This window comes from Microcaecilia unicolor, chromosome 8, assembly GCF_901765095.1.
Source record: "Microcaecilia unicolor chromosome 8, aMicUni1.1, whole genome shotgun sequence".
Taxonomy (NCBI): Eukaryota; Metazoa; Chordata; class Amphibia; order Gymnophiona; family Siphonopidae; genus Microcaecilia; species Microcaecilia unicolor.
In genome coordinates this window covers 66,008,657-66,034,735 of record NC_044038.1, presented here as the reverse complement: position 1 = coordinate 66,034,735, position 26,079 = coordinate 66,008,657, and the positions used below count along the sequence as shown (strand labels likewise).

Below are 26,079 nucleotides of genomic sequence, written 5' to 3'. Positions count from 1 at the left end.
ACAGGGCATATATTTCACAATCTCAGGCAGCTAGAGGAGAATGGGTGGCTGTTACTCAATATCCCAAATGTCAGCAGGGGGATAATACTTTTTTACTTGCCCTTTCGAGATATGGAGGTGCTCAAGCTTTTTGGAGATCCATTCACAGATATTTAGGGACTCTGTTTGGACAACATGTAATCTTTTCTTGGAAAGGAGTCTTGTTGAATAAGTGGGAGGCTTATGGGATCTCTGACAAAAATTCATGTTTGTTACTCAGCAAAGCTTATATACTGGGAAAGAAATGCGTACTTAAGTACTGGTTGCAGGAAGCACTTCCCTCCTTCTGGCATTGGAGAAACAGCTTGCATGAATTAATGGTCTGGGAAGCACAGGCAGCTCAGATTTCCCCAAGGAGAAGAAGAGCCTTCCTGTCTATCTGGAACCGTTACCTGCAAACTATTTTTCATAAGGCAAGAAAGACTGTATTAAATAGGTTCCCAAGTGTTCCCTAAGCTCATAAAGTTAGTAAGGGTATTTTTGGGATTCTCTGCCAGGATTGGGTTGGGGGGAGAAATAGATGTTATTGTTCCATGGTGACCTAGGGTCAGTGGCGTTCCTAGGGGGGGGCAGACACCCGGGCGGTGCCCCGCCCCCCCGGGTGCAGCACCCCCCCCCCCCCGATGCAGCGCGGACCCCCTCCCCGGGTGCACGCCGCTGGGGGGGGGGGGTGCCGCATCGCGTGCCTGCTCAGAGTTCCCTGACTTCGCGCGTTGGCTGGAGCTCCCTCTGACCCGGAACAGGAAGTAACCTGTTCCAGGGCAGAGAGAGCTGCAGCGAACGCGCGAAGTCAGCAAACTCAGAGCAGGCGCGCGCCGCGGCACCCCCCCCCCAGCGGTGTGCACCCGGGGCGGACCACCCCCACCGCCCCCCCCTTGGTACGCCACTGCCTAGGGTCATAAGAGTCCAGACAACGGGTCACCTTAGTTGTAGTTCATAGGTAATGGTTAAGGTATGGTGGGATGGGGTGCGACTTAGTAAGTCAGGATCACAAAAGGTTTTTTGAGTGTTTATTGTTCTGTATTAGTTTGACATTTTTTGCCTAAAATAGTTGTTTATAAGCTTGGCAATTTTATCCTGTCTAGATTCCTTATAAAATCTTGGAATCAGATGGGCATATGGGCTGGGTGGGTGGTGGAGAGTTTGGGTAGGAATAAATCTTGTAAAAAATATTGAACAACACATGTTTCTGTTTGGATTAGTGTATCTTTATTTATTTGTTCAATAAAAATTGTTTACAGTTAATCTCCGTTATACAAACATGCCTGCTTGTGCAGCATATGGATATACACAGAGGAACCGTCAAAACAGAATAACCTTTCATCAGTCATAGTAGTAATTAGTTCTAAATCGTAACCAGTGTATCATTTCCAGGGGCTAGTTATAGGGACACCATAGCATGTGTTGTATTGGTGCTGAGATTTTTTTAAACCTAGTAAAGGGCCATCAAAACAGACATCATGTTATGACAAACCAGGTGCTCAGCATTCAGAGTTTTTATTTTTAATTAAAAAGGGTTTTTTTAAAAATCTTAATTAGGTTAAAACCAGGGAGCATTTAAAATCTTTTTTTCTGTGTGTAGATCAAAAGAGAAAGATGATATGTAGGACCATGCTCCTTTTTTTTTTTGAAAATTTCTTTATTGTAATATGAAGTCAACCATAATCCATACTACAGCACATATAAAAAAAAGACATTTTTCTCCAACATTGAAATCCAAACATGTGAAATATATCCTATAGCACTACACAATTAAACTTCATAACTTTTTGTTTTCCCACCTTTGTTCCTCTACCCCCTTGGAGTAGCCCCCCCCCCCACCCCCCTTTCCCTACCCGCCCTCCCCCTCCCTTCTAGCCCCAGCACTTATCCCAGATTGCCTGTTTCAAGACCCTGATTTGAGAACAAGGAGAGCGCCCTTCCCCAAATATTTCGGTACTGCCGCTTTTCCAGAGACACAGCACCTTTGTGTGCACGGAGCACCCAATTCACCATTTCACTCATATTGGTCTTCCACATGTCCAAAGGCGGGGGCTCTGCAGCAACCCAGACTTGCAAAATGCATTTTTTGATTAATACCATCGCTAACAAAACAAATGCTCTCTGCGCCGCCCCCAACCCCTGCTCTTTGAGTGAATCCCCACACCCCATTAATGTAACTGAATACCTCCACTCCAATGTGCATTGCAAGATGTCCTCAAGGGCGCTCAGTGCCCCAGACCATAATGCATACAAAGAGGGGCATTCCATAAACGAGTGTACAAATGTACCCACTCCCTGCCCACACTTATTGCAAGTTGCGTCCTCCCACATCCCTAATTTCTTACCCCTCTCTTTAGTGATGTGAACTCGATAAAGTATTCTACACTGTATGTCTTGTAAAGAGGCATTTGGGGTTAATTTATGCAGATTTCCAAAGACCGCTCCTAATCGGTCCACTGAAATTTCCTCCACCATGTCCTGACTCCACAGTTCCGCCAGCCCGACCAAATGCTGTCCTTTCAGATAGTCTCTGATCACTTGACTCCACCATGCAAGTCTATTACAGCGGGATGGCATCTGTAAGAATATTTGATCTAATGTAGTAAAGCGTGTCACTACTTGACTCCTACGTTCTGCACTCAATACATAATCCCTTACCTGAAGATATGCAAAGAATTGACAACCCGGAATCTGCAACTCGTGTTTAACCGTCTCAAAAGTTGGAAACGCATCCTCCCCCACCTTCCTGAATTGGCCTATGAATCTACATCCCTTCTCTCGCCATGTTTGAAAAACCGACGCTCCCTCTCCTGCAGGAAAAGTCAGGTTCCCCACTAGCGGCATAAAAGGGCTAACCCCTTTAACCACTCCGCCCTGCCCTCTCCACCACCGCCAGGCCCGCTGTAATGTCGCCACGTATGGGTTCTCCACTATCTTTCTAGCCCCTTGCACTGCCCATGATTCTAAAACAATAAATGGGTCATTCGGCCTACACCAGCTCTCCCAAAAACCCGACAATGCATAAAAACCCTCTTCGGATGTCAATTCATGAATCCATCGCAGCAGCGCTGCCACGTTATATATGCGCAGGTCTGGTAACCTAAGACCTCCCTGTCGTCTCTCATGAATAAGTTTCCCAAATGCTATCCGAGGTCGCTTTGCGTGCCATATAAACGTGCCAACCACACTAAGATACAGAATTTCTTCCCTTTTCTGCACCCACAATGGGAGCATTTGTAACGGATATAAGAGCTTAGGCAGGACCACCATTTTTACCAAAGCAATTCGTCCTAAAAAATTCAAAGGCAGCTCACTCCAGTTATGACACAGCTTTTTCACCTCGTCCAGTCTATCGTTCACATTCCTCTTATACACCCAGGACTGATCTGCCCCCAAATAAATTCCTAGATATCTAATCCCGCCTACTGCCCACTTTAAGGGGAAATCACGCAGCACCGTGCTGGCACATGGCTCGCTAATAGGCAACGCCTCTGACTTGCCAAAGTTGATGCTAAGGCCCGCGAACTCCCCAAATCTCCGAATGATGTTCATAGTTATTGGAAGAGTGCGCGTCGCCTCACTCAACAAAAGCAACATATCGTCTGCATATAAGTTTATACTGTACTCTACACCCCCACTATTATACCTTTTAACTCACCCTCCTGTCTTATTCTGGCTGCCAACGGTTCCAGAGACAGAATAAACAACAGCGTGGATAACGGGCAGCCCTGCCTGGTCCCTCCCTTTAACGGGAAGGTCTCAGTGAGAGCATCGTTGATAATAATTTGAGCAGTTGGGTTACTATACAGGGCCCGAATCCAGTCCAGAAAGTCACCCCGGATGCCGAAACGCCTCAATATCCAAAACAGATATTCCCATACCACCTTGTCAAAGGCCTTCTGGGCATTCCAGGCTGGCCAGCAAAGCTTCTCCTGCTCGCCCCTGCCCCTCAAACAGAGCCCGACCCACTTTCAGGATGTTGGCCGACGCGAATCTGTCCCTGACAAATCCCACCTGGTCCGAATGGACCAGGCACGGAATTACCCGTCCCAACCTCTCTGCCAGCACTGCTGCTAGTATTTTGACATCTTGATTCAGCAGTGAGATTGGTCTATAAGAACCTACCAGTTCATCATTTTTCCCCGGCTTCGGGAGGACCACAATATGAGCATGATTTAAGACTGGGCCCATAGTACCCGTATCCTTTACTTTATCACACATGGCTATGAAAGGGGATATGATCAAATATTGCAAAATTTTGTAATATTCCACCCCTAACCCATCTGAGCCTGGTGCTTTAGCCAGCTTCAACCGCTTAATGACTTGTTGAACCTCCTCCCCCCGCAACGGCTCACTCAGCATTTGCTGTTGATCCACCATCAGAGTGGGAAGGTCCACTCCAGCCAGAAATTCTCTACACTGTTCCTCCGAGAATGTACCCTTCTGATAAAGAGACGCGTAGTAATTTGCAAATTCCCTCTGAATCGCGTCTTGCTCTGTGACTATCTTCCCCCCTCCATCTCTCACCTTTGCAATAAACTTCTTCCCCCGATTTTGCTTCACCAACGCTGCCAGTAGCTTTCCTGTCTTGTTACCCCAGCGGTGCAACTTAAATTTATATAGTTTAATATTGTACAGCGCCCCAGCATCCAACACTTCCTGTATTTCTTTCCTGCACTTCATGTACAACTGTCTATTGCTCTCGGTGGCGGACCCAGTTAGATTTCTACGGGCCTCTCTCAATTTTTCCGTGAGGTCTTTAAGCTTCGCCTCTCGGCGTCTCCTCTGTGAAACTGCATAAGAGATAATCTTACCCTGCAAGACTGCCTTTGCAGCCTCCCAAAATGTTCTTGGGCTCACCGCTGATCCCTCATTATCTGATACATAATCCAACCAGCTCTGGCGTAAAAAAATTCGAAACTCACTACTCTGGTACATTGCCGGATTCATCCGCCACCTAGCCGGTCGACTACCGCTTCCCCACTGCAAATCCGCCCACACCGGAGCGTGATCAGAGACATCTGGCTCACCAATTTCCATTTTAATAGTCATCAGGCTCAACGACTGGGACACCAGCAAATAGTCAAGGCGTGAGTGAACCCCATGTGAGTGTGAAAAAAAAGTATAGTCATGCTCGTCTAAATGTTGGAGGCGCCAAACATCCACTAGCCCCAATTTCTCCATTACCAAATTCACCCCCTCTCATCATGAACTTTCCCCACCTTCTTTGGGGGCTTGCAATCTATGGTGGGATCACTGGTTATGTTAAAATCTCCCCCCACAATTAACTGGTATTCATCAAATGGTATTAATTTAGCAATCAATGTAGTAAAAAATTTGTGTGTATAAACATTGGGCGCGTACACACTGCAGAGCCCCACCTTAACACCTTGTAAAGAACCTGCCACTATCACGAATCTCCCCTCTTCATCTTGGTACATTTTATGCAGGCTAAACGCCACTGATTTGCGAATCAAAATGGCAACACCACGCTGCCTTCCATTATAAGCTGCAAAGTAAATGTCCCCCACCCAATCCCTCTTTAATTTGAGATGTTCTTGTTTACTTAGGTGTGTCTCCTGTATCAGGGCTATGTCAGCTTTCTGTCTCTTTAATGCCTGCAGAATTATTTTACATTTGATAGGGGAGTGCACGCCATCAACGTTCAGTGATACTATTTTTAAATTAGCCATCGTCCAATCTGAAATGACCAAAAAACACTGTCACATCTTGCTGTAAATTTCTGGAAGCCTCCCAGTTCAGTTCCCAGTACTCTCGTTCTCCCAGCCAATATGGTCCACCATCTTTAGTCGTATTCTCCCCTCTCCTGTTCCCTTGTTCCCCATATTTTCCATTATTATACGAATCCAGGATCCTATCTACCCTCTCCAACCCTCCACCCTCCAACTCCCACTCCTTCCTCCCCTTTCTCCCATCTCCCTTCCCTGACCTTAGTTCCCCCCAACCCCCCTGGTCCAAGCATTCCCCCATGTGCACAACAGTTATCTTCACACACTCCCCCCTCTTTCACACCACTGACTCTCCCGATCTCCTCTCCCACACTCTCCCATCCATTCCCCGTGCCAACCCCCCAAGTACCTCCCTCCTAATTAAAACAGTTATACAAACGTCCCCCAGGTTCCCAACATTGTAGTTCCAGCAACAAGACTGTTATAAAGACAGGAGCAAACATTAAACAGAAAGAAAAACCTTGTCATATCACTTTGAAACTGCATGCATTACTGTCCAACAGCTAAGATACTCGATTCCGGCCAACTGGCAAGAGTGCAGGTCCCTGCGGCCTTCATCACAACATCCTCGCCCGCCACAAGTTAGAAAGATCACAGACCTCATTGTCCAGACTCATGATCTTCCCACCCAGCTCTTACCGATCTTGTAGCAGGAGCGAAAATCTCAAATCCAGTCCCTGTAAGCCTCTTCTCATTACAGTCTCTTTACGAACGCTTCTAATTCCGCAGGCTCGGTGAAGTACAGGGATTTATTATCATGAAGAACCCTAACTTTTGCTGGATACAATAAGGCAAACCGTACTCCCTTGTCGTACAGTCTTTTACAGTGGCATCCCATCTGCTTCCGCTGGTCTGACACCAAAGCAGAGTAATCTTGAAACAGCAAGATTTTGTTCCCCTCATATTCAAGCCTCGGCTTACTTCTGTACACCTGCAGAAGTGCTTCTTTTTCTTTGTAATTTAAAATTCTTGCCAAAACTTGTCGTGGCCTGTTTTCTTTGGCTCTTACAGCTCCCACTCTGTGGACCCTTTCTACTTGCAGAAAAGGCCCCTCCAACTCCAGGCCCAACTGTGTGGGAAGCCAGTGCTCTACTAACTTTCGAAGATCCGCTGCTTTCACTGACTCTGGGACTCCCACAATCCTCAAGTTGTTTCGCCTGCTCCTGTTTTCTAGATCTTCTGCCTTCTGTGCCAGTTGTTCGCATCGCCGTTCCAGCGCTTTCACTCTGCTAGTTGTGCTCGCCGCCACATCCTCACACTGCGATATGCGCTCTTCCACGTGCTGCAGGCGCGTGCCCTGGCGCTCCAATATTTCTTGAATCTGATCCACAGATGCCTGCAGCTTCGACAGCTTCTCCTCTAACACAGCAGAAATCTGCTGTGCCAGATCCCTCGCCAGTTCAGATGGTAACGTTCCGGTCATTGTCAGCTCCGGGGCCGCTGCCATTTTGTTGTGCACCGCTCGAGCACTCGTCTTCCTCCGTGGAGTCTTAGCGGGCATAACCAGTGTGCCGCCCCGCCAAAGAGGGTATGGCGATCTTGCTTTTCACCACTCTCGCTTTAAAAACTCCCCGCTCTGCTACTTGGGGTTTGCTACGAGGTCTTTGCGGGTAAATTTATCAGGTTTTTGAGCGCGGAGGTCGGAGCCGCTCAGCTCCACGTCATCATGTGACCCCCCCCCCCCCCGCTCCTTTTGTTATGTGAAATGCAGTGGTATATTATAAAAATGCACTTGACATTTTTATTACTACTATTTGAAAGAAAGATATTAAATAATGAGGATAGAGCTACCTTCATGCAGAAGTCCAAAGTCAATCTAAATGTGCCAGTTCTGTTGTATATATTTATTTCTTCTTAAAGTCTGTTTGGATATAAATGCAAGCAGCACACTATTAGCCACCAAATTTATACAAAGTTAATTATTTTCACTGGAAAATAAATCTGTTGGCTACCTGCTATGTGATTTCATCAGTATTTCACTATTGCTACCAAGTATTACATATTGTTGGCATTTGCTTAAAACTTTGACTGGATGGACCATACCGATCTTTATCTTTATTATGTTACTATGGTCTTAATTCATCTATTCAGACCTTACATGCTTATGATATTGCTTTTTAAACCCAAAGGAGACACCCAAAGGTGGTTGAACAATTAGATATAAACTATGTTGTTTCTGACTTTACTTGTTTTGGACTGCTTTGGGTCTTACTGATCTGTACATCTGCTGTCTAGCATTTTGGAAGATGAAAATGTGGAAATATTTTGGATGTACTCTCTAGAAGTTGTTATTTGCTTTTCAATGAGTGTATGGATGCCTGTTCTGGAGTGTGCATGTGATAATGTTTGAATAACTGTCTATACATATGACTATGATTTCTGAACATGCAGCATCATTAAAGGACAGACTTTTAAAGGCCAGTTGGGTATATATCCTAATCTCAGCTTTGTTAAATGTTTCAGACATATCCATCTACTTGTTCCCATGATGTTACTGAATTCTATTCTTCTGTCTCACTGTATTTTCAAATGTAAGCCAAATTGAACCTGAGTTAGCTTGGGATAATGTGGGATATATATCTGATGGCACAAGGAACGCAAGTTTGGTCCAGTGAAGACTAACCTGCTTATAATCGAACGAGAAAAACGCCCAAGTTCCGACCTAAATCGGGAGATGGGCGTTTTTCTCACAAAAACAAATAAAGCGGTATAATCGAAAGCCGACCTTTGGACTCTTTCAACTGCACTCCGTCGCGGATGCGGACAAAGTTGACGGGGGCGTGTCGGAGGCGTGGTGAAGGCGGAACTGGGGCGTGGTTATCACCCGAACAGAGATGGGCGCCTTTCGCCGATAATGGATGCGTTTGTAGCTAGAATTTAGGGCACTTTTCCTGGACCCTGTTTTTTCACGAATAAGGCCCACAAAAGTGCCCTAAATGACCAGATGACCCCCAGAGGGAGTCGGGGATGACCTCCCCTGACTCCCCCAGTGGTCACTAACCCCCTCCCACCACAAAAAAATGATGTTTCACAACTTTTTACTTTCACCCTCAAATGTCATACCCTCCTCCCAAGCAGCAGTATGCAGGTCCCTGGAGCAGTTGTTAGGGGGTGCAGTGGACGTCAGGCAGGTGGACCCAGGCCCATCCCCCCCCTACCTGTTACAATTGTGCTGCTTAATGCTTAGTCGTCCAACCCCCCCAAACCCACTGTACCCACATGTAGGTGCCCCCCTTCACCTCTTAGGGCTATAGTAATGGTGTAGACTTGTGGGCAGTGGGTTTTGAGGGGGATTTGGGGGGCTCAACACCCAAGGGAAGGGTGCTATGCACCTGGGAGCTCTTTGACCTTTTTTTTTGTTTTTGTAAAAGTGCCCCCTAGGGTGCCCGGTTGGTGTCCTGGCATGTGAGGGGGACCAGTGCACTATGAATCCTGGCCCCTCCCACGAACAAATGCCTTGGAGTTATTCGTTTTTGAGCTGGGCGATTTCATTTTCCATTATCGGTGAAAAGCAAAAACGCCCAGCTCACACCTTGGCGAATAAAACATGGGCGTCTATTTTTTTTGGAACATACGGTTCACTCCGCCCCTTCACGGACCCGTTCTCGGAGATAAACGCCCATGGAGATAGGCGTTTCCGTTCGATTATGCCCCTCAATCTCATCTGTTCCTTAGCTGGGGTTCAATATTACCATATTGAAAATGTGACCATACCATGCCTTTGTGGTTATGTTCCACTAAAGCCAACATAGATTTAGTGAAAAGAAATCTTGCCTCACCAATCTATTACATTTCTTTGAAGGGGTGAACAAACATGTGGATAAAGGCGAGCCGGTTGATATTGTGTATCTGGATTTTCAAAAGGCGTTTGACAAAATACCTCATGAAAGACTCCAGAAGAAATTGGAGAGTCATGGGATAGGAGGCAGTGTTCTATTTTGGATTAGTGGTTAAAGGATAAAGGGTTAACTGGTCAGTATTCCAAATGGAGCAGGGTAGATAATGGGGTTCCCCAGGGGTCTGTGCTGGGACCGCTGCTTTTAAACATATTTATAAATGATCTAGAGACGGGAGTAACTAGTGAGGTAATTAAATTTGCTGATGACACAAACTTATTCAAAGTTGTTAAATCGTGAGAGGATTGTGAAAAATTACAAGAGGAACTTACGGGACTAGGAGACTGGGGTGGTGGGAGGCAGGGCTAGTGGTTGGGAGGCGGGGCTAGTACTAGACAGACAAACCAAGGTAATTTATCTTTTTTTATATATATATGTATGCACTTTAAAAAAATGCTAAAGTGTTTTAAATTGTTTTAAATGTGCTCAGACCATACCGTTTACACCCATTATATCCTCCCCGAGGAGTGAGGAAGGATTCCAGAGGCGATCCCACCCGGGGGATTTATGATGCCTGCAAATTGGTTTAAAAGATTAGTATTTTTCCCTTTCTGATGAAGACTTTTGAAACTCGGCCAGAGTTAAAGGGAGCAGTTATTTTGATGGCAAGATTGGAATGGATGAATGATATGTGATTTTAATGAAGCACAAGCACGAGCACAATATACCCCAAGGGAAGTGAAATAATTATGTGAATATGTGTGTATATCGCATTGTGGGTTGGTTTGTGTAAGATATGTGGGGGAAGAGAAATCAGGGTGTCATGAATTAACATATTCCTCCTTTAGGTTTAAACAAACGTTGAACTGTATGTTTTATTATCCATGTATCAGAAGGTAATATGGAATGTACCATAATTTATGGGCGGAGGTTTGAGCTCAAGTCTAACAATATTTAATGTGAATAGTCCATGACTTATACATATGTATTATAGATATACGCATACATCGGTGAGTAAGATCTACTTGGGCGCAGCTGTATGTACATACAAAAATATTAGGAGGTGGAACATTATATGTGCAATGATGGTTCCATTGTGACACCACCACATATTCCTCTTGGGGATATAATGGGTGTAAACGGTATGGTCTGAGCACATTTAAAACAATTTAAAACACTTTAGCATTTTTTTAAAGTGCATACATATATATATAAAAAAAGATAAATTATTCTGAACCCAAGTTTACTATAGTGAGTTTAAGGTTTAACTTGGTTGGTTGGATTTGATCTTCCTGATTTTTTGTAAGATACAAACCAAGGTCAGGTATACATATAAAGTAGCACATATGAGTTTATCTTGTGGGCAGACTGGATGGACCGTACAGGTCTTTCTCTGTCGTCATCTACTACGTTACTATGTAAATGGCAAATGATGTTTAATGTGAACAAATGCAAAGTGATGCATGTGGGAAAGAGGAACCCGAATTATAGCTACGTAATGCAAGGTTCCACGTTAGGAGTCACCGACCAAGAAAGGGATCTCGGCGTTGATATGTTGAAATCCTCTGTTCAGAGTGCTGCGGCAGCTAAGAAAGCAAATAGAATGATAGGTATTATTAGGAAAGGAATGGAAAACAAAAGTGAGGACGTTATAATGCCTTTATATCACTCCATGGTGCAACTGCACCTCGAATATTGTGCTCAATTCTGGTCACCGCATCTCAAAAAAGATATAGCGGAATTAGAAAAGGTACAGAGAAGGACAACGAAAATGATAAAGGGGACGGGACGACTTCCTTATGAGGAATGGCTAAAATGGCTAGGGCTCTTCAGCTTGGAGAAAAGATGGCTATGATAGAGGCCTATAAAATAATGAATGGCGTGGAACGGGTAAACGTGAATCGTTTGTTTATGCTTTCCAAAAATACTAGGACTAGGGGGCATGCGATGAAGCTACAAAGTAGTAAATTTAATACGAATCGGAGAAAATATTTCTTCACTCAACATGTAATTAAACTCTGGAACTCCTTGCCAGAAAATGTGGTAAAAGTGGGGTTTAAAAAAGGTCTGGATGGCTTCCTAAAGGAAAAACCCATAGACCATTATTAAATTGACTTGGAGAAAATCCACTGCTGTTTCTGGGATAAGCAGCATAAAATGTATCTTTTTCGGGATCTTGCCAGGTATTTGTGACCTGGATTGGCCACTGTTGGAAACAGGATGCAGGTTTTAATGGACCTTTGGTGTGTCCCAGTGTGGCAATACTTATGTATTTATGTACTTGTTTAATAAGATAAACAATTAACTAGCTTGCTTGAAAGGATATAACATTTGGATGCATGACTAGGAACACAAGCACACACTTAGTTATGCAATATCACAATTCCTCATGAATATCCAGAAAACAATCTTTTAGTGGACAGTGTTCACAATGAGCTCCTTTTAATATTGACCAGAAAGAAGAGAAGAGTTTTCAGTTTTGGCACAGTAAAAGTCATCACAAGAACAAAATATAAGAAAACCAATTTACTGCACTAGGGACTTATAGCCCATTTAGATATGTTTAAACAAATGGGAGATCTGCATGAAACAAAATATTTATTTTGTATTTTTTTTGACTTATAAAACCACTTGTCCCTGAAAAATGGTCAAAACAAAATAATCCATTTGTGTATCTAAAATGTAAAGTTCTACAAAAGAGATGAAGATGTGATTCCATGTGTCCCAGTGAAAGGAGAGATTAATTTTATTTTCATTTAATTTCAATATATTTCATCTTTATAACACCAGGCTTCCAACAGCAGATTACAACAGTTAAGATGAACTCATCAGGAAACAGGATATCCTCACTGAGATTTGGCTATGTATTACTGTATTGTATAGAATAATGTAGAAAAATGAGCACAAAATACAGAGGTTATTACTGCTGTTTCTACTGACTACAATAATTTTTTATGCTGTTTTAGGGGCCCTTTTACAAAGGTGCGGTAAGGCTACCAAATGGATAGTGTGTGCCTAATCGGCTCGACTGCTGGGGAAGCATAGGAGCCCGGCGATAGTTCTGAAGTTGGCATGCAGAGTTTCCTGAAAAACAAAACAAAAATATTTTTTCTACTATGGGGGGGGCCTTCCTGCTCGATTACTGCAGGTTTAGCACGTGAGCCCTTACTACCAAATAAATAGGAAGTGGTAAGGGCTTATGAGATAAATGGCCAGGCACTATTTTTGGACTTAGTGCCTGGCCATTATTGCCAAAAATAGAAAACTGGCTTTATGGCAGATGCACTAAGAGGTGGCCTGAATATGCGGGAAAACTGCCCGCTAAAAGTAGTAAACATATGGGAAGCTTTCAAATAAATAAAAAAGCTGTCAAATTAAAAAAAAAACGCACGCATAGGCAGTTATAAATGTTTGCTGTTGTTTTTATACTGAAATCCACAATACAGCATTGTAAATAACAAAGCAAGCTCTGGAGCACTGACAAAAACATTTTGAATATAACCCTCTTCCCTTCACAGACCCCTCAAAACCTCCTCCAACCCCCAACTCCCCTCCTAACAGAAAGAATGCAAAACTAAAGAGGTTTGATAAAATAATATAAACCTTACAAATTTGCTATTGTTTTCAACAGCATCTGAGAATGTTTTGAGTCACTCAATATAGCGGCAGGATCCGCCTACTGGCTTCAGCCCACAGAATGGGCCAGATAGGCTCATACAAAAAAAGGTGTTAAAATATTCAATCATTCTGACTGTGGGTCAACATTATACAGGACCAGGACACTGTACCAGTGACTTCACAGTGAGAATCCTGAAAGGTAACTTTAAAACCATACAAGAACGTAAGACCTTTGAAGTCAGAATGATTGAATATTTTAACACCCAACAGAAAGGACTTAGCAAGGATCTGGGGTTCCTAGCCCATTATAAACCATAAAGCTGTATGTCTCTGTTGATCACCCTCCCCTCACCTATCCACATCCATCCTGTTAGAATATCAATGATATGCTTTGATGTCCCCATGCATACCTCCTACCCACCCCCATCCTCCCACCCTGCCAGGCTGTCATAGTAATGCTTGAATGTTTTCACTTATATACACTGTCAGCTAGCACATTTGCTTATTTCCGATCTGAGGAAGAAGGGCAACCTTCGAAATCTAATCAAGAAATGTATTGTTATGTCCAATAAAAAAGGTATCATCTTATTTTCTTTTCCATGTTTTATTTTGTTTGATTTCTATTGATAAAGGAAATTATTGAAAACCCACTTATTTAAAAAAAGTTTATTCAACTCAATAGTTCTCTACTTTAAACATTCACTCACTTAACAGACAATTTACCTTTGACATCCCCTTTACCATTTGATCTCTTCCATACCATTTCCCTACTTTTCTTTTCCCTTTCTCCTTCCCTGCACCCTTTCCCACTCCCCCTCCCTTCTTCCCCCTTTTCCATGCTTCTCTCCCCTCTTCTTCCCTGCCTCACTCTCTCTCCTCTCCTTACAATCTACCTTAGTCTAATTATGTTTTATTGTTATATAATACTTTAAATCATTGTTAACTTCATGATTTTGTGATTTGTTGCTATGTAAGCTGCATAGAACTTGCGATGAGTGGGAATTGTGCTGGATACAAATGTAATAAATAAATAAATATGTCAGTTTTACAGGGGAAGTATTAAATGAGATATTATTTTTCTGTCCTCTCTAGTGTATGTGAGGACAGCTATTCCTATGAGATCAGTGACCCCTTAGGACGTGACAACTACAAGGAACAGTATCTCTTCGTTTATAAGTGAGTAAAACACACAATATTACGCTGATATCTTATTACATCTGTGTTATTTGAATGTTTTTCCATGCTGTCTACTACGGTATCATTCGTATTGTATTGACATTTATCATGTTTCTGTTATATGATGGTTCTTCAGTGCTGTTAAATGTGTATATCTCTGATACTGTTGTTAGTCCTATTACTAGGTTTTCAGTTTCCCATTTCCAAGTTTACCTCATTGATTGTATTTATGTTTATATTTGGTCTTTGTACTATTATCATGCTGTTAACAAAATTGTTAAGTTTTATGTTAAACTGTACCTGCTGTACACCGCCTTGGATGAATCTCTTCATAAAGGTGGTCAATTAATCAATAAATAAATAAATACAAGCACATGCAAACACATACATACAATATGTAATGGCAATTTCTATTCTTTCCCAATTATGCCTGTCCCCTGTGGACCGCACACATTATTCATAGGCTGGGAATAGATAAAGAGGTCGATGTACTGCCAAGCACAAAACTACATGCACTGCTTAGTGTCAGGTTGTGGGCACGTTTTGGTGCATACAGCTTGGTGAAAGATACAGGAAGGACTTTTCTAACTTTATAATTTATTTGGCAGGTAATGCACTTTTACAAGCTCTAATCCTTAATCAGCTGGATTAATATAATGTGTTACGGGGGTCTTTTACTAAGGATTTATTCCTATGGGCCTGCTGCAGATAGCTCAAGCTAATCTTTAGTAAAAGACCCCCTATATGTGGGGTGTTGTGATTTGTTTTTAAAGAAATTGCAAAAATTGCAGAATACAACTTTGAGATTGCTATATTCTGCTAGGAAATTTGATTAGGTAACTCCTTTCTATATCAAGGCTCATTGGTTACACATGCAGGAATGGATAATCGTTAGTACTTATGATTCTGTACGGGTAGACACTATAATATCCCTCAGATTCTATGTATGGGGCTGATCCAAGATGTGCGGCCAATTGGTGCCAATAATCGGGCACTAATTGGCATTAATCAGCGCCAATTTGGAATTACGTGCACATTTTCCTATGCGCTATTCTATAACAATGTGCGCCTATATCCCAAGGCATGGAACCCAAAAAGAAGCCTGACAATGGGAGGTGCATGGGCGGGTCAAGGGTATTCTTAAAATTTAGGCATAATTGGATACCAGGAATTACATCTGGTTTCAGCAGGCTTAAGTCCTGGCGCCAAAATCGGCACTCAATGCTACTCGATAAAAGGCGCTCATCTTGGAATGGGAAGAGTCCAGAAATGGGACATGAAGGACAGCTAAACAGACCGCTGGTTCAAACAATCCACTTTATTCTTGAAATATATATTAAAAAACTCAAGACTCAGTACGGCAGCTGTGTTTCGGCATGCACGATGCCTGCCTCAGGAGTCTACAAGCGAAAGAAAACATACTATCACATAAATATGAAAGAATAAATAACACAAATGTTTGAGTTCTGTATACAACTAAATGAACATAATCATGCAATAGTAAATGAATAATAAAATATATACAAATATACTGGGTTAAAAACAGAATCTCTAAAAATGTACCGATACATTAAAAGGCAATCAATGTGAAAAAGCTTTTTGTTTAATTTTATGTTTCTGCACACCTACAATTTTAGGAGTATGTTTACTAAGGTGCGTTATCATTTCTAATGTGCCTTTAAATTTAAGGCGTGTTAAACACTAACGTACCTATTCATTTCTATGGGCGCATTGGCATTTAACGTGCATAAACTTTATGCACGTCAAAAACACTAAGCTACCCATAGCACACCTTAGTAAACGTAGGCGTTAGAGAGGTATTCTTTTTCACATTGATATACATTTCAAGAATAAATTGGATCATTTGAACCAGCGGTCTGTTTAACTGTCCTTCATTTCCCACTTCTGGACTCTCCCTGTTGGCTTCTTCGTGGGATTTCTTGCATTCAATTACCATTTTGGGCTCATCTTTGAATAGCATTGAGCACCGATTTTTTTTTTGGGCTCTAGCCCTATATGACAAAACTCGTGATCTGGTCATCTCTTCGGGGTACATTACAATCAAAAAAAATTAAATGCTGTTACATTTTCCAGGGGATAAAGCAGTACGATATAAGCGGATGGACCTATGTATCTACCTTTCCTTATTAAGCCACAAAGATGTGGAATGATCTTCTCGAGAACAGTAGACTAATTGCTGACCATCTGCTCTTTGGGAGACATTTAAAGACTTGGTTGTTTCAAAGGTTTTGTATCAGAAACAATGATCAAATATTATTGACTTATGTTTTATGTTGTTCTCTTTCCCTCGGTATGCCTGGGTTTTGACAGTTTGTGAACTGCATTGAACTGATATGGGTTTATGCAGGATATAAGCATTGTATTAGTATTACAGAAATCAACACAGAGAGGTTACTACTTCATAAAACTTCATTTATCAGGACCCCACAGCCCCCCCCCCCCCTCCCCCCCCAAAAACTCAAGGTTAAAGATAACAGAACATGCATTCATTGAGCTCGGACCCTCCAGTAGTTCCTCCATACTCTATTACAGGTGTCAAGCTTCCTCTTCAAGCAGCACAATTTCCACCACCTGGAAAGACCATTGAGTGGGGATCAGAGCAGCTTTCCAAAATGCGGCAGTAGCGAGTTGAGCAGTGTGAACAAGATGGCCAGCCAGTTCTCTGTCTGCCCCACCAAGTTCCACACCCCACCCATAACCCAGCAGGACTTCTGAGCACTAAAAGTGCATGTGTAAGAATTTGCCCTCAGTTTATTGTAGTGCCATTTAAATACTTTCTCCTTGATATTCTAAGTGTGGCAGTCAGCTACCACAGGCTTTTCTGAATATCCAAGTAACTGGAGAGTAACAAGGTCAGCCTTTTTCTGTCCTAAATGTATCCAGGCAATTACCTGGTTACTGGAATGAATACTGCTCCTAACTGAGGTGCCAATGATCAGAAGCCCCATGCTGTTCCAAACAGTGTTCTAAAAATAGTGCTGGAACAGTGCGGGGAGGGGGGGGGGGGCTATAATGCCCCTATGATCACAGCAGGCACAATCCTCCCGCACTAGTTTGACAGGTCTGGGCTAGCAAAAGCTCGGACCTGTCAAACGCAGGAGATGGAGGTCTGTGGAACCCCCCTGAACCCCCCCAACACAAGAGCATAGGGGGTTGGAGATCTGGTGGATCTCCAGCCCCGTACTCCCCCTCACACCCCCCAAAAAGCCCTGATGGCCCAGTGGACCGCAAACCAACCCCCACCCCCCACCCCCACCTCTGCAATAGAGGAGGAGGGACTAGCACACTCCCTCCTCTTTCAGTGCTGCCTTCAAAATAGCAGCACCCTGCCTTGCCTAGAGCATCCTGGGATGCACTGGGCAGAGCTTCCCTACCATATAAAACCTGTGTCACTGGCTTGGGGTGTGGAGCTCTTGTTAGGTTCAGGTTGTCAGTTGGGGGGATGAGAGGCCTGCTAGCATGCAAATGCACACTGGACAGGGCTCTATGTTTCTCCCCAATGCTTTGTAAATCTTAACACCAGATCTGAGCTGGTGTAGGGTTTACAGCGGTAGCAGTGCACTAGGTTGGCATGCTGCCCGCTGAGCATTGAGGAAGAATACTAATATCCCTGTTTAGAATACATTTGCATGCTATTAGCATTCAGAGCCTGTGAGTGCGTTGTTACACGCGCTCACTGGCTCTGATCATGGGATGGCACTAATGGCCTCTAGTGCCCGCATTTGGTTTTGATCATCTGGGCATGAGTAACTCCCGACTCTACCCAAGCTCTGCCCTGCAGTACCTGGATAGTGCTGAGGTGGCCTGATTGGATATTCACATACTTTATAAATCGCCCAGGTAGTTCATTGCAGAAAAAAATTATCTTCAAAAGTACATGTGTTAAAAACACGCAGGCATGCCTCCTTTAAAACAATGCTCTATTTAGTGTACTGGAAGAATTACAAATTGGTACTACTAGCAGGAGAGCAGAGAAAGAGGGAGGTGCTTTCCAGCAGCAAAGAGTTCATTAATCAAAAAGGGGGGCCACAGGTTCAGATCCAGTTCAGGTCCAGAAGATCAACCTTGAATTCACCACCAAACCCTCCCCTCCTCTTCATCCCATAACCCACTCCCTCAACCAACCAACCCAGGCCTCCTTCTCCTCTTTTCCTGATATCACCGAAGAGGAAACCGCCCATCTCCTCTCCTCCTCGAAATGCACCACTGTTCCTCAGACCCCATCCCCACCAACTTACTTAACACCATCTCTCCTACTATCACCCCCCCCCCCCCCCTATCTGTCATATCCTTAACCTCTCTCTTTCCACTGCAACTGTCCCGGACACCTTCAAGCATGCCGTAGTCACACCCCTCCTCAAAAAACCATCACTTGACCCTACCTGTCCCTCCAACTACCGCCCCATTTCCCTCCTACCTTTCCTCTCCAAGATACTTGAACACGCCATCCACAGCCGTTGCCTCGATTTTCTCTCCTCTCATGCCATCCTCGATCCGCTTCAATCCGGCTTTCGCCCCCTGCACTCGACAGAAACAGCACTATCTAAAGTCTGCAATAATGACCTACTCCTCGCCAAATCCAAAGGTCACTACTCCATCCTCATCCTCCTCGACCTATCCGCTGCCTTTGACACTGTCAATCATAACTTACTTCTTGACACTCTATCCTCCTTTGGATTCCAGGGCTCTGTCCTCTCCTGGTTCTCCTCTTATCTCTCCCATCGTACCTTCAGAGTACACTCTCATGGTTTGTCCTCCTCCCCTATCCCGCTCTCTGTCGGAGTCCCCCAGGGATCTGTCCTTGGACCCCTCCTTTTTTCAATCTACACCTCTTCCCTGGGCTCCCTGATTTCATCTCATGGCTTCCACTACCATCTCTATGCCAACAACACCCAGCTTTTTCTCTCCACACCAGACATCACTGCGGAAACCCAGGCCAAAGTATCGGCCTGCTTATCTGACATCGCTGCATGGATGTCCAATCGCCACCTGAAACTGAACATGGCCAAGACCGAACTTCTTGTCTTCCCACCCAAACCCACTTCTCCTCTCCCTCCACTCTCTATTTCAGTTGATAACACCCTCATCGTCCCCGTCTCATCTGCCCGCAACCTCGGTGTCATCGTCGACTCCTCCCTCTCCTTCTCTGCACATATCCAGCAGATAGCCAAGACCTGTCGCTTCTTCCTCTATAACATTAGCAAAATTTGCCCTTTCCTCTCTAAGCACACCACCCGAACTCTCATCCACTCTCTCATTACCTCTCGCCTTGACTACTGCAACCTACTCCTCACTGGCCTCCCACTTAGCCATCTATCCCCCCTTCAGTCCATTCAGAACTCGGCTGCACGTCTTATCTTCCGCCTGGACCGATATACTCATATCACCCCTCTCCTCAAGTCACTTCATTGGCTTCCGATCAGGTACCGCATACAGTTCAAGCTTCTCCTACTAACCTACAAATGCACTCGATCTGCAGCCCCTCCTTACCTCTCAACCCTCATCTTCCCTTACGTTCCTACCCGTAACCTCCACTCTCAAGACAAATCCCTCCTTTCAGTACCCTTCTCCACCACTGCCAACTCCAGGCTCCGCCCTTTCTGCCTCGCCTCACCTCATGCGTGGAACAAACTCCCTGAGCCCATACGCCAAGCCCCCTCCCTGCCCATCTTCAAATCACTGCTCAAAGCCCACCTCTTCAATGTCGCCTTCGGCACCTAACCACCACACCTATACTCAGAAATCTAGACTACACCAACTTGACATTTTGTCCTTTAGATTGTAAGCTCATCTGAGCAGGGACCGTCCTTCTTTGTTAAATTGTACAGCGCTGCGTAACCCTAGTAACGCTCTAGAAATGTTAAGTAGTAGTAGTAGTAGTAGTCAATAAAGTCACTACCATCTTATCTCAAGAAAAGGATTCAGGTGTCATCTTGATGATGCATCAAAACCCTCTGCCCAGTCTCAGTGCTCAAACAGAATAATAGAATCAGCCTCAACGTCCTATCTGATGTAGGGATAAACAAGTGCCCTCCACCAGTGTCCAGTCTATGTAATTAACTCTAAGACCTGATCACAGTAGGGCTAACCCACAGAATTCTAGGACTAGTACCTTTATCTCTGCTCAGTGTGCAGCAGCAGCTAAGAAGCCAAATAGAATGTTAGGAATTATAGGAAAGGAATGGAGAATAAAATCGAGAATATTATAATGCCTTTGTATCACTCCATGGTGTGACTACACCTCAAATACTGTGTGCAATTTTGGTCACTGCATCTCAAAAGAGATATAGCGGAATTAGAAAAGGTACAGAGAAGAGCAACAGAAAAGAATAAAAGGGATGGGATGACTTCCCAATGAGGAAAGGCTAAAGCGGCTAGGGCTCTTCAGCTTGGAGAAGAGACTGCTGAGAGGAGATATGATAAAGGTCTGTAAAATCCTGAGTGCAGTGGAATGGGTAGAAATGCTTGTTTACTCTTTCCAAAAATACAAGGCCTAGGGGGGCAGACAATGAAACCGAGTAGTAATTTAAAACAAATTGGAGAAAATATTTCTTCACTCAACGTGTAATTAAACTCTGGGAGTTACTGTCAGAGAATGTGGTGAAAACAATTACCTTAGCATGGTTTAAGAAAGATTTGGATACGTTTCTGAAAGAAAAGTCCATAAGTTTTAAGTTTATTTTTTCTTACTATACCACCCATCTAATATCTTCTGAGTGATGTACAGAATATATATATATATATATATATATATATATATATATATACACATACACACACATATACATATATAAAAGAATTTTAATTTTAGAAAAGAAGAAAAGATAAGACTCCATTACTAACAGGAAAGCATAGAAAGAAAGAAAGATTAAGTGCTTGGATCCCCGGGTCCACCACCATTCTAAGTCCTGTTAAATATCTAGTAAAGATGTTTCATATTAAAGATGAGAATGCATCCTTGAATAAAAATGTTTTTAATCTTGACCTAATAAAGTCATTATTAAGATAGACTTGGGAAAATCCATTGCTTATTTCTAGGATAAGCAGTATAAAATCAACTTTACTGTTTTGGGATCTTGCTAGGTACTTGTGACCTGGATTGGCCACAGGATACTGGGCTTGATGGATCTTTAATCTGTCTCAGTATGGCGATACTTATGTACTTACAGTATCTTATCATTTGATGGTTTATCTGAAGCAAGGTGGTGGTCTCAGGCCAGTTCTCAGTGCAGAGGTGTCCACATCACTAAAGCCACCCACAGTTTGACATTAATTGGCATCACTGTTGGTAATCCCAGCAAAGAGGTCAGATTGTTCTGGCATGAAGACTGCTTTTCCTTCCTAGCTCTGAAGGTGGCACTCTAGAGCAAATGTAGAGATACACTGTCAAGGAAATGAGAAGCTAGTGCAGCTGTTTCCCCCTGCTAGTTCAACACCAGTTGTAGTCATAGTAACATAGTAGGTGACAGCAGAAAAAGACCTGTACAGTCCATCCAGTCTGCCCAACAAGATAAACTCATATGCGCTACTTTATATGTATACCTGGCCTTGATTTGTATCTACCACTTTCAGGGCACAGACCACAGAAGTCCGCCCAGCACTAGCCCCGCCTCCCAACCACCGGTCATACACATTTCTGCTCTATACAAGAAGCCATAGCAAAATTGACTCCTAGCTCAAACACCACAAATAACTTGACTTCAGCACAATTGCTGGCTGTTTCCCAGGAGCTTGTTTCATTGTGAGGTGGCCGTACATGTACAAATGAGTATGCAATCAGATTTCGATACAGCACATGCTCTATTTAAAATGAGCACAAAAAATATACAGCAGTCAACTCTCAGACAGTGTAATTAAAGCAGCCTGAGTCCTGTCTGACACAATGTTAAACAAGTGCCTTCCAACAGTGTCCACTATACATAAAACTCTAGGGCTAACCCACAGAATTCAAGGATCAGTATTTTTATTTATTTATTTGGATTTATTTACCGCCTTTTTGAAGGAATTCACTCAAGGCGGTGTACAGTAAAAATAGATCAAACATGAGCAATAGACAATTACAGCAGTAAAAATATTCAAAAACAATACAAAGTATGGCATGGTATACTATTTACAATGTCAACATAATAGAACATTATAGGGTAAAGCAAAGATGTAACGTATAGAAGGGTAAGAAAGTAGGAAGAGTTAGAAAGTTATCTCAGATCAGGGTCATTATGCAAGGTTCAGTCCAAACTCATAAATGAATTCTATCTACTGAACTCATCAGATGTTAATTGCAAGGGTTGGTCTTCAGACAGGACTCCTCCAAATGATTGGTATAATTCATTAATTTTGCTAGTCATGCCTCCCAATGCCAGCTAACAGCTTCCAATACAGCTCAAAGCTATCTTCAAAGCTGTGGCTCAAACAAGAGAGGTTTCAACAAGCGATGCTGCTGTGAGGCTCAGTCTGCCAAGTTGGGTGTTTGGTTTGCACTCTATAGAAAACAAAAGTTGCTAAAGATACGTTACTGAAGTATGATTGTTCTCCTCCACAGGACAGAAACAGTGCAGATACAAGAATATTACCATTACCATGATAATCACGGGTACTCAGGGACAGATGTCTTCAGTCGTGAGCCCTATGTGCTGAAGGTATACTCTCCTATCACAGGTAAGACCTGCCATTTACAACTGCCTATGCAAAAAATTACTTAGCAATAAATCAATTATAGATGTTGAAATAACTATAAAGAATCCGTATCATAAAGATATGTAATAGCTAATTGCCAGCATCAAAAAAACATTTCAACATAAATTATTGCAATTGGGAACCCTCTGAAGTGGAACTTTTAAGGTGAAGTAAATTGCTTTTCATCTCCATTTGTTTCATCATCCATCTGCCTTTATTATTTGAATGTGACTTCTCCACATAAAACGTGCAATAATGCAATATCTTCAAAATGTCTTTAAATGAAAAGTACTTAGCTTTCATGACTTTAAGAAGTTTTATGATTTAAATCGACTTAATTGACTTCACTCCATCGGACCAACTAACCAACATGGCCAGTGCACGATTTCCATTGGCTGAATCCATGTTGATTCTGATCCATTAAATCATGTTTGTCTATGTTCTCAATAATTCTATTCTTTATAATCAGAGGCACAGCTAGGGTGGGGGGTGCAAGGGGAGCAATCGTGCCCCCAAATGGATTTTGAATAAAATAGCACCTATGCAGGGCCACCAAGACTGGGCCAGACCCAGGGCAAGGCCGCCCCCAGGGCCCCGTCGCCGCTGTCCCCCCCAAGGCCGCCAAGCCGCAGTCCCCAGTCTCCACCCGCCCACCCTCAGCCCCGTCGACAGTTCCCCTCCGTCCGCCACCGGGCTGGGCCCCCTGCATTCAAATCACAGATCCTCACCTCCGTGTGAAAGCGCAGCAGTGGCAGATCAACTCCCTTCGGGCCTTCCCTCCCTGTGTCCCGGCCTAGCGGAAGTTACATCAGATGAGGGCGGGAAACGGAGGGAAGGCCCGAAAGGAGGCGATCTGCCGCTGCTGCGCTTTCACACGGAGGTGAGGATCTGTTATTTGAATGCAGGGGGCCCGGCCTGGTGGCAGACGGTCGATGGAGCCGAGGGCAGGCAGGTGAGACCGGGCACTGCGGCGCCGGGCCCCTCTTGGAGACTCGGGCAGGGGGGAATTTTGTCCCCCCTGCCCCCCCCTCTCAGTGGCCCTGCACCTATGCAGATCAGCCCTTCAGCTTCACACTGACGCCTATTATACAAAAGTTCTGCTCCCCCTGACATCAAAACCTGGCTACATGTCTGCTTATAATAGTTTCTATTATTTTGCCCGGCACTTACATCGATTCTATTTTGAGGGTCTGTGATTATTGCAGGCAGTAGCAGCATTTGATTCAGAGATGATCTTATTTCTTTTGCAGTTATTTCCGAGTTTGTTTTGGTTCCCCTGCATGCAGCACCTAAAGATGCACTGAGGGAAATGCATGCCCTCTATGATGTCTATGAAGATGTTATATCGACCTGGAACACTGATGTAAGTACTGTACGATATTCACACACCAGAGAGCTGCTGCCAGTCCAGTGTGAAATATACACCCACACATACTTAAGAAATGATCATAGGAACATAAGAAAAGCCAGACTGAGTCAGACAGACATCCACTGAACCCAGCATCCTGTCTCCAACAGTGGCCAGCCCAAGTTACAAGTACCCAGCAGATTCTTGTAGATCAATTATACATAGCTGATTTCCAGGGATGAACAATGGCTCTCCCAAGTCTATCTGGCCAAGTCCATCTTTTTTGGACTTTTCCTCCAGGAACTTGTCCAAATCTCTTTTGAACCCCACCATGGGAGCCAACTTTTCAAAATTATTGGGGGTGCTAAGCCCAATGAAAATAACCCTCCCTGGACATATACAAGGAATCCCACTATGTTAGCCACCTTGACCACATTCTCTGGCAACAGATTCCACAACTTAAATATGCACTGCTTTAAAAACATGTATACGATTAGTTCTCAATCTGCTGGTCATTGGTTTCATGGAGTGGATTCTTATTTTGTATTTTCTTGACAAGCAAAACAACCATTCTACCCCACTCATCATTTTATAACCTTTCATATACCTCTCAGTCATCTTTTTTATAACTAGTCCTAATCTGGTTAGCCTCTCTTCATAAGAGAAGTGCTTTTATTCTTTTTGTCACCCCTCTCTGAACCTTTTCTAGTTTCACTATATTCTTTAACAGATGGGGCTGACCAGAACTGCACATAGTACTCAAAGGGTAGTTGTACCAGTGATCCGTACAGGGGCATAATGATAGTCTCAGTTTTGTTCTCTATCCCTTTTTGGATATTCCTAGCATTCCGTTTCTGTTTTTAGCAGCAGCGGCACCCTGGGCTGAAAATTTCAGTATATTATCCACAATAATTCAAAGACCTTTTCTTGTATGGGGAGTCCTACCTCAGAACCCAGCACTTTGTACCTGTAGTCGGGATTATTTATCCCTTTGTGCATCAATTTGCTCTTGTCCACATTAAATTTCATCTGCCATTTAGATGCCCAGTCTCCTAATATCACAAGATCCTTCTGCAAATTCTCACAGTCCTCTGCCCTTTGATTAATTTTCACCTATGTGTACTAAGGTGCGCTATAGGTGCGTTAGCAGTTTTAATGCATGTAAATGATGTACACGCATTAAACGCTAATGTGCCCATAGAAATGTATAGGCACATTAGCGTTTAACGTGCCTTAACTTTAAAGGCACGTTAAAAATGCTAATGCACCTTAGTAAACATACCCTTTTGTGTCTTCTGCAAATGTGATCACTTCACTCATCATTCCTATTTCCAGATCATTTATTAATACGTTAAACAGTGCAGGTCTCAGTACGGTCCAACAGTGACCCTTTTCCATGTGGATAGTTGACCATTAAGTCCTACTTGTTGTCCTCTGTTTTCTGTCTTTCAGCCAGTTTACAATCCATAAAATGACATGGAGGGGCATAATTGAACGAAAACGTCTATCTCCATGGGCGTTTATCTCCGAGAACGGGTCCGTGAAGGGGCGGACCGAACCGTATTTTTGAAAAAAATAGACGTCCATGTTTTATTCGACAATTTGTGAGCTGGGCGTTTTTGTTTTTCAGTGATAA

General features: G+C 43.4%; 1 protein-coding gene across 4 annotated transcripts in view; it reads left to right on the top strand.

Moving 5' to 3' along the window:
• The window catches only part of LOC115476616 (deoxyribonuclease-1-like), a 100,347-nt gene that overhangs the window by 50,371 nt on the left and 23,897 nt on the right, over positions 1-26,079 (top strand). For all 4 annotated transcript variants that reach the window (XM_030213086.1, XM_030213084.1, XM_030213082.1 and 1 more), the window contains 3 exons: positions 14,318-14,401; positions 22,962-23,077; positions 24,346-24,458. In XM_030213086.1, the coding sequence (XP_030068946.1) occupies positions 14,318-14,401; positions 22,962-23,077; positions 24,346-24,458 (313 nt within the window). The remainder of the gene's footprint in view (positions 1-14,317; positions 14,402-22,961; positions 23,078-24,345; positions 24,459-26,079) is intronic.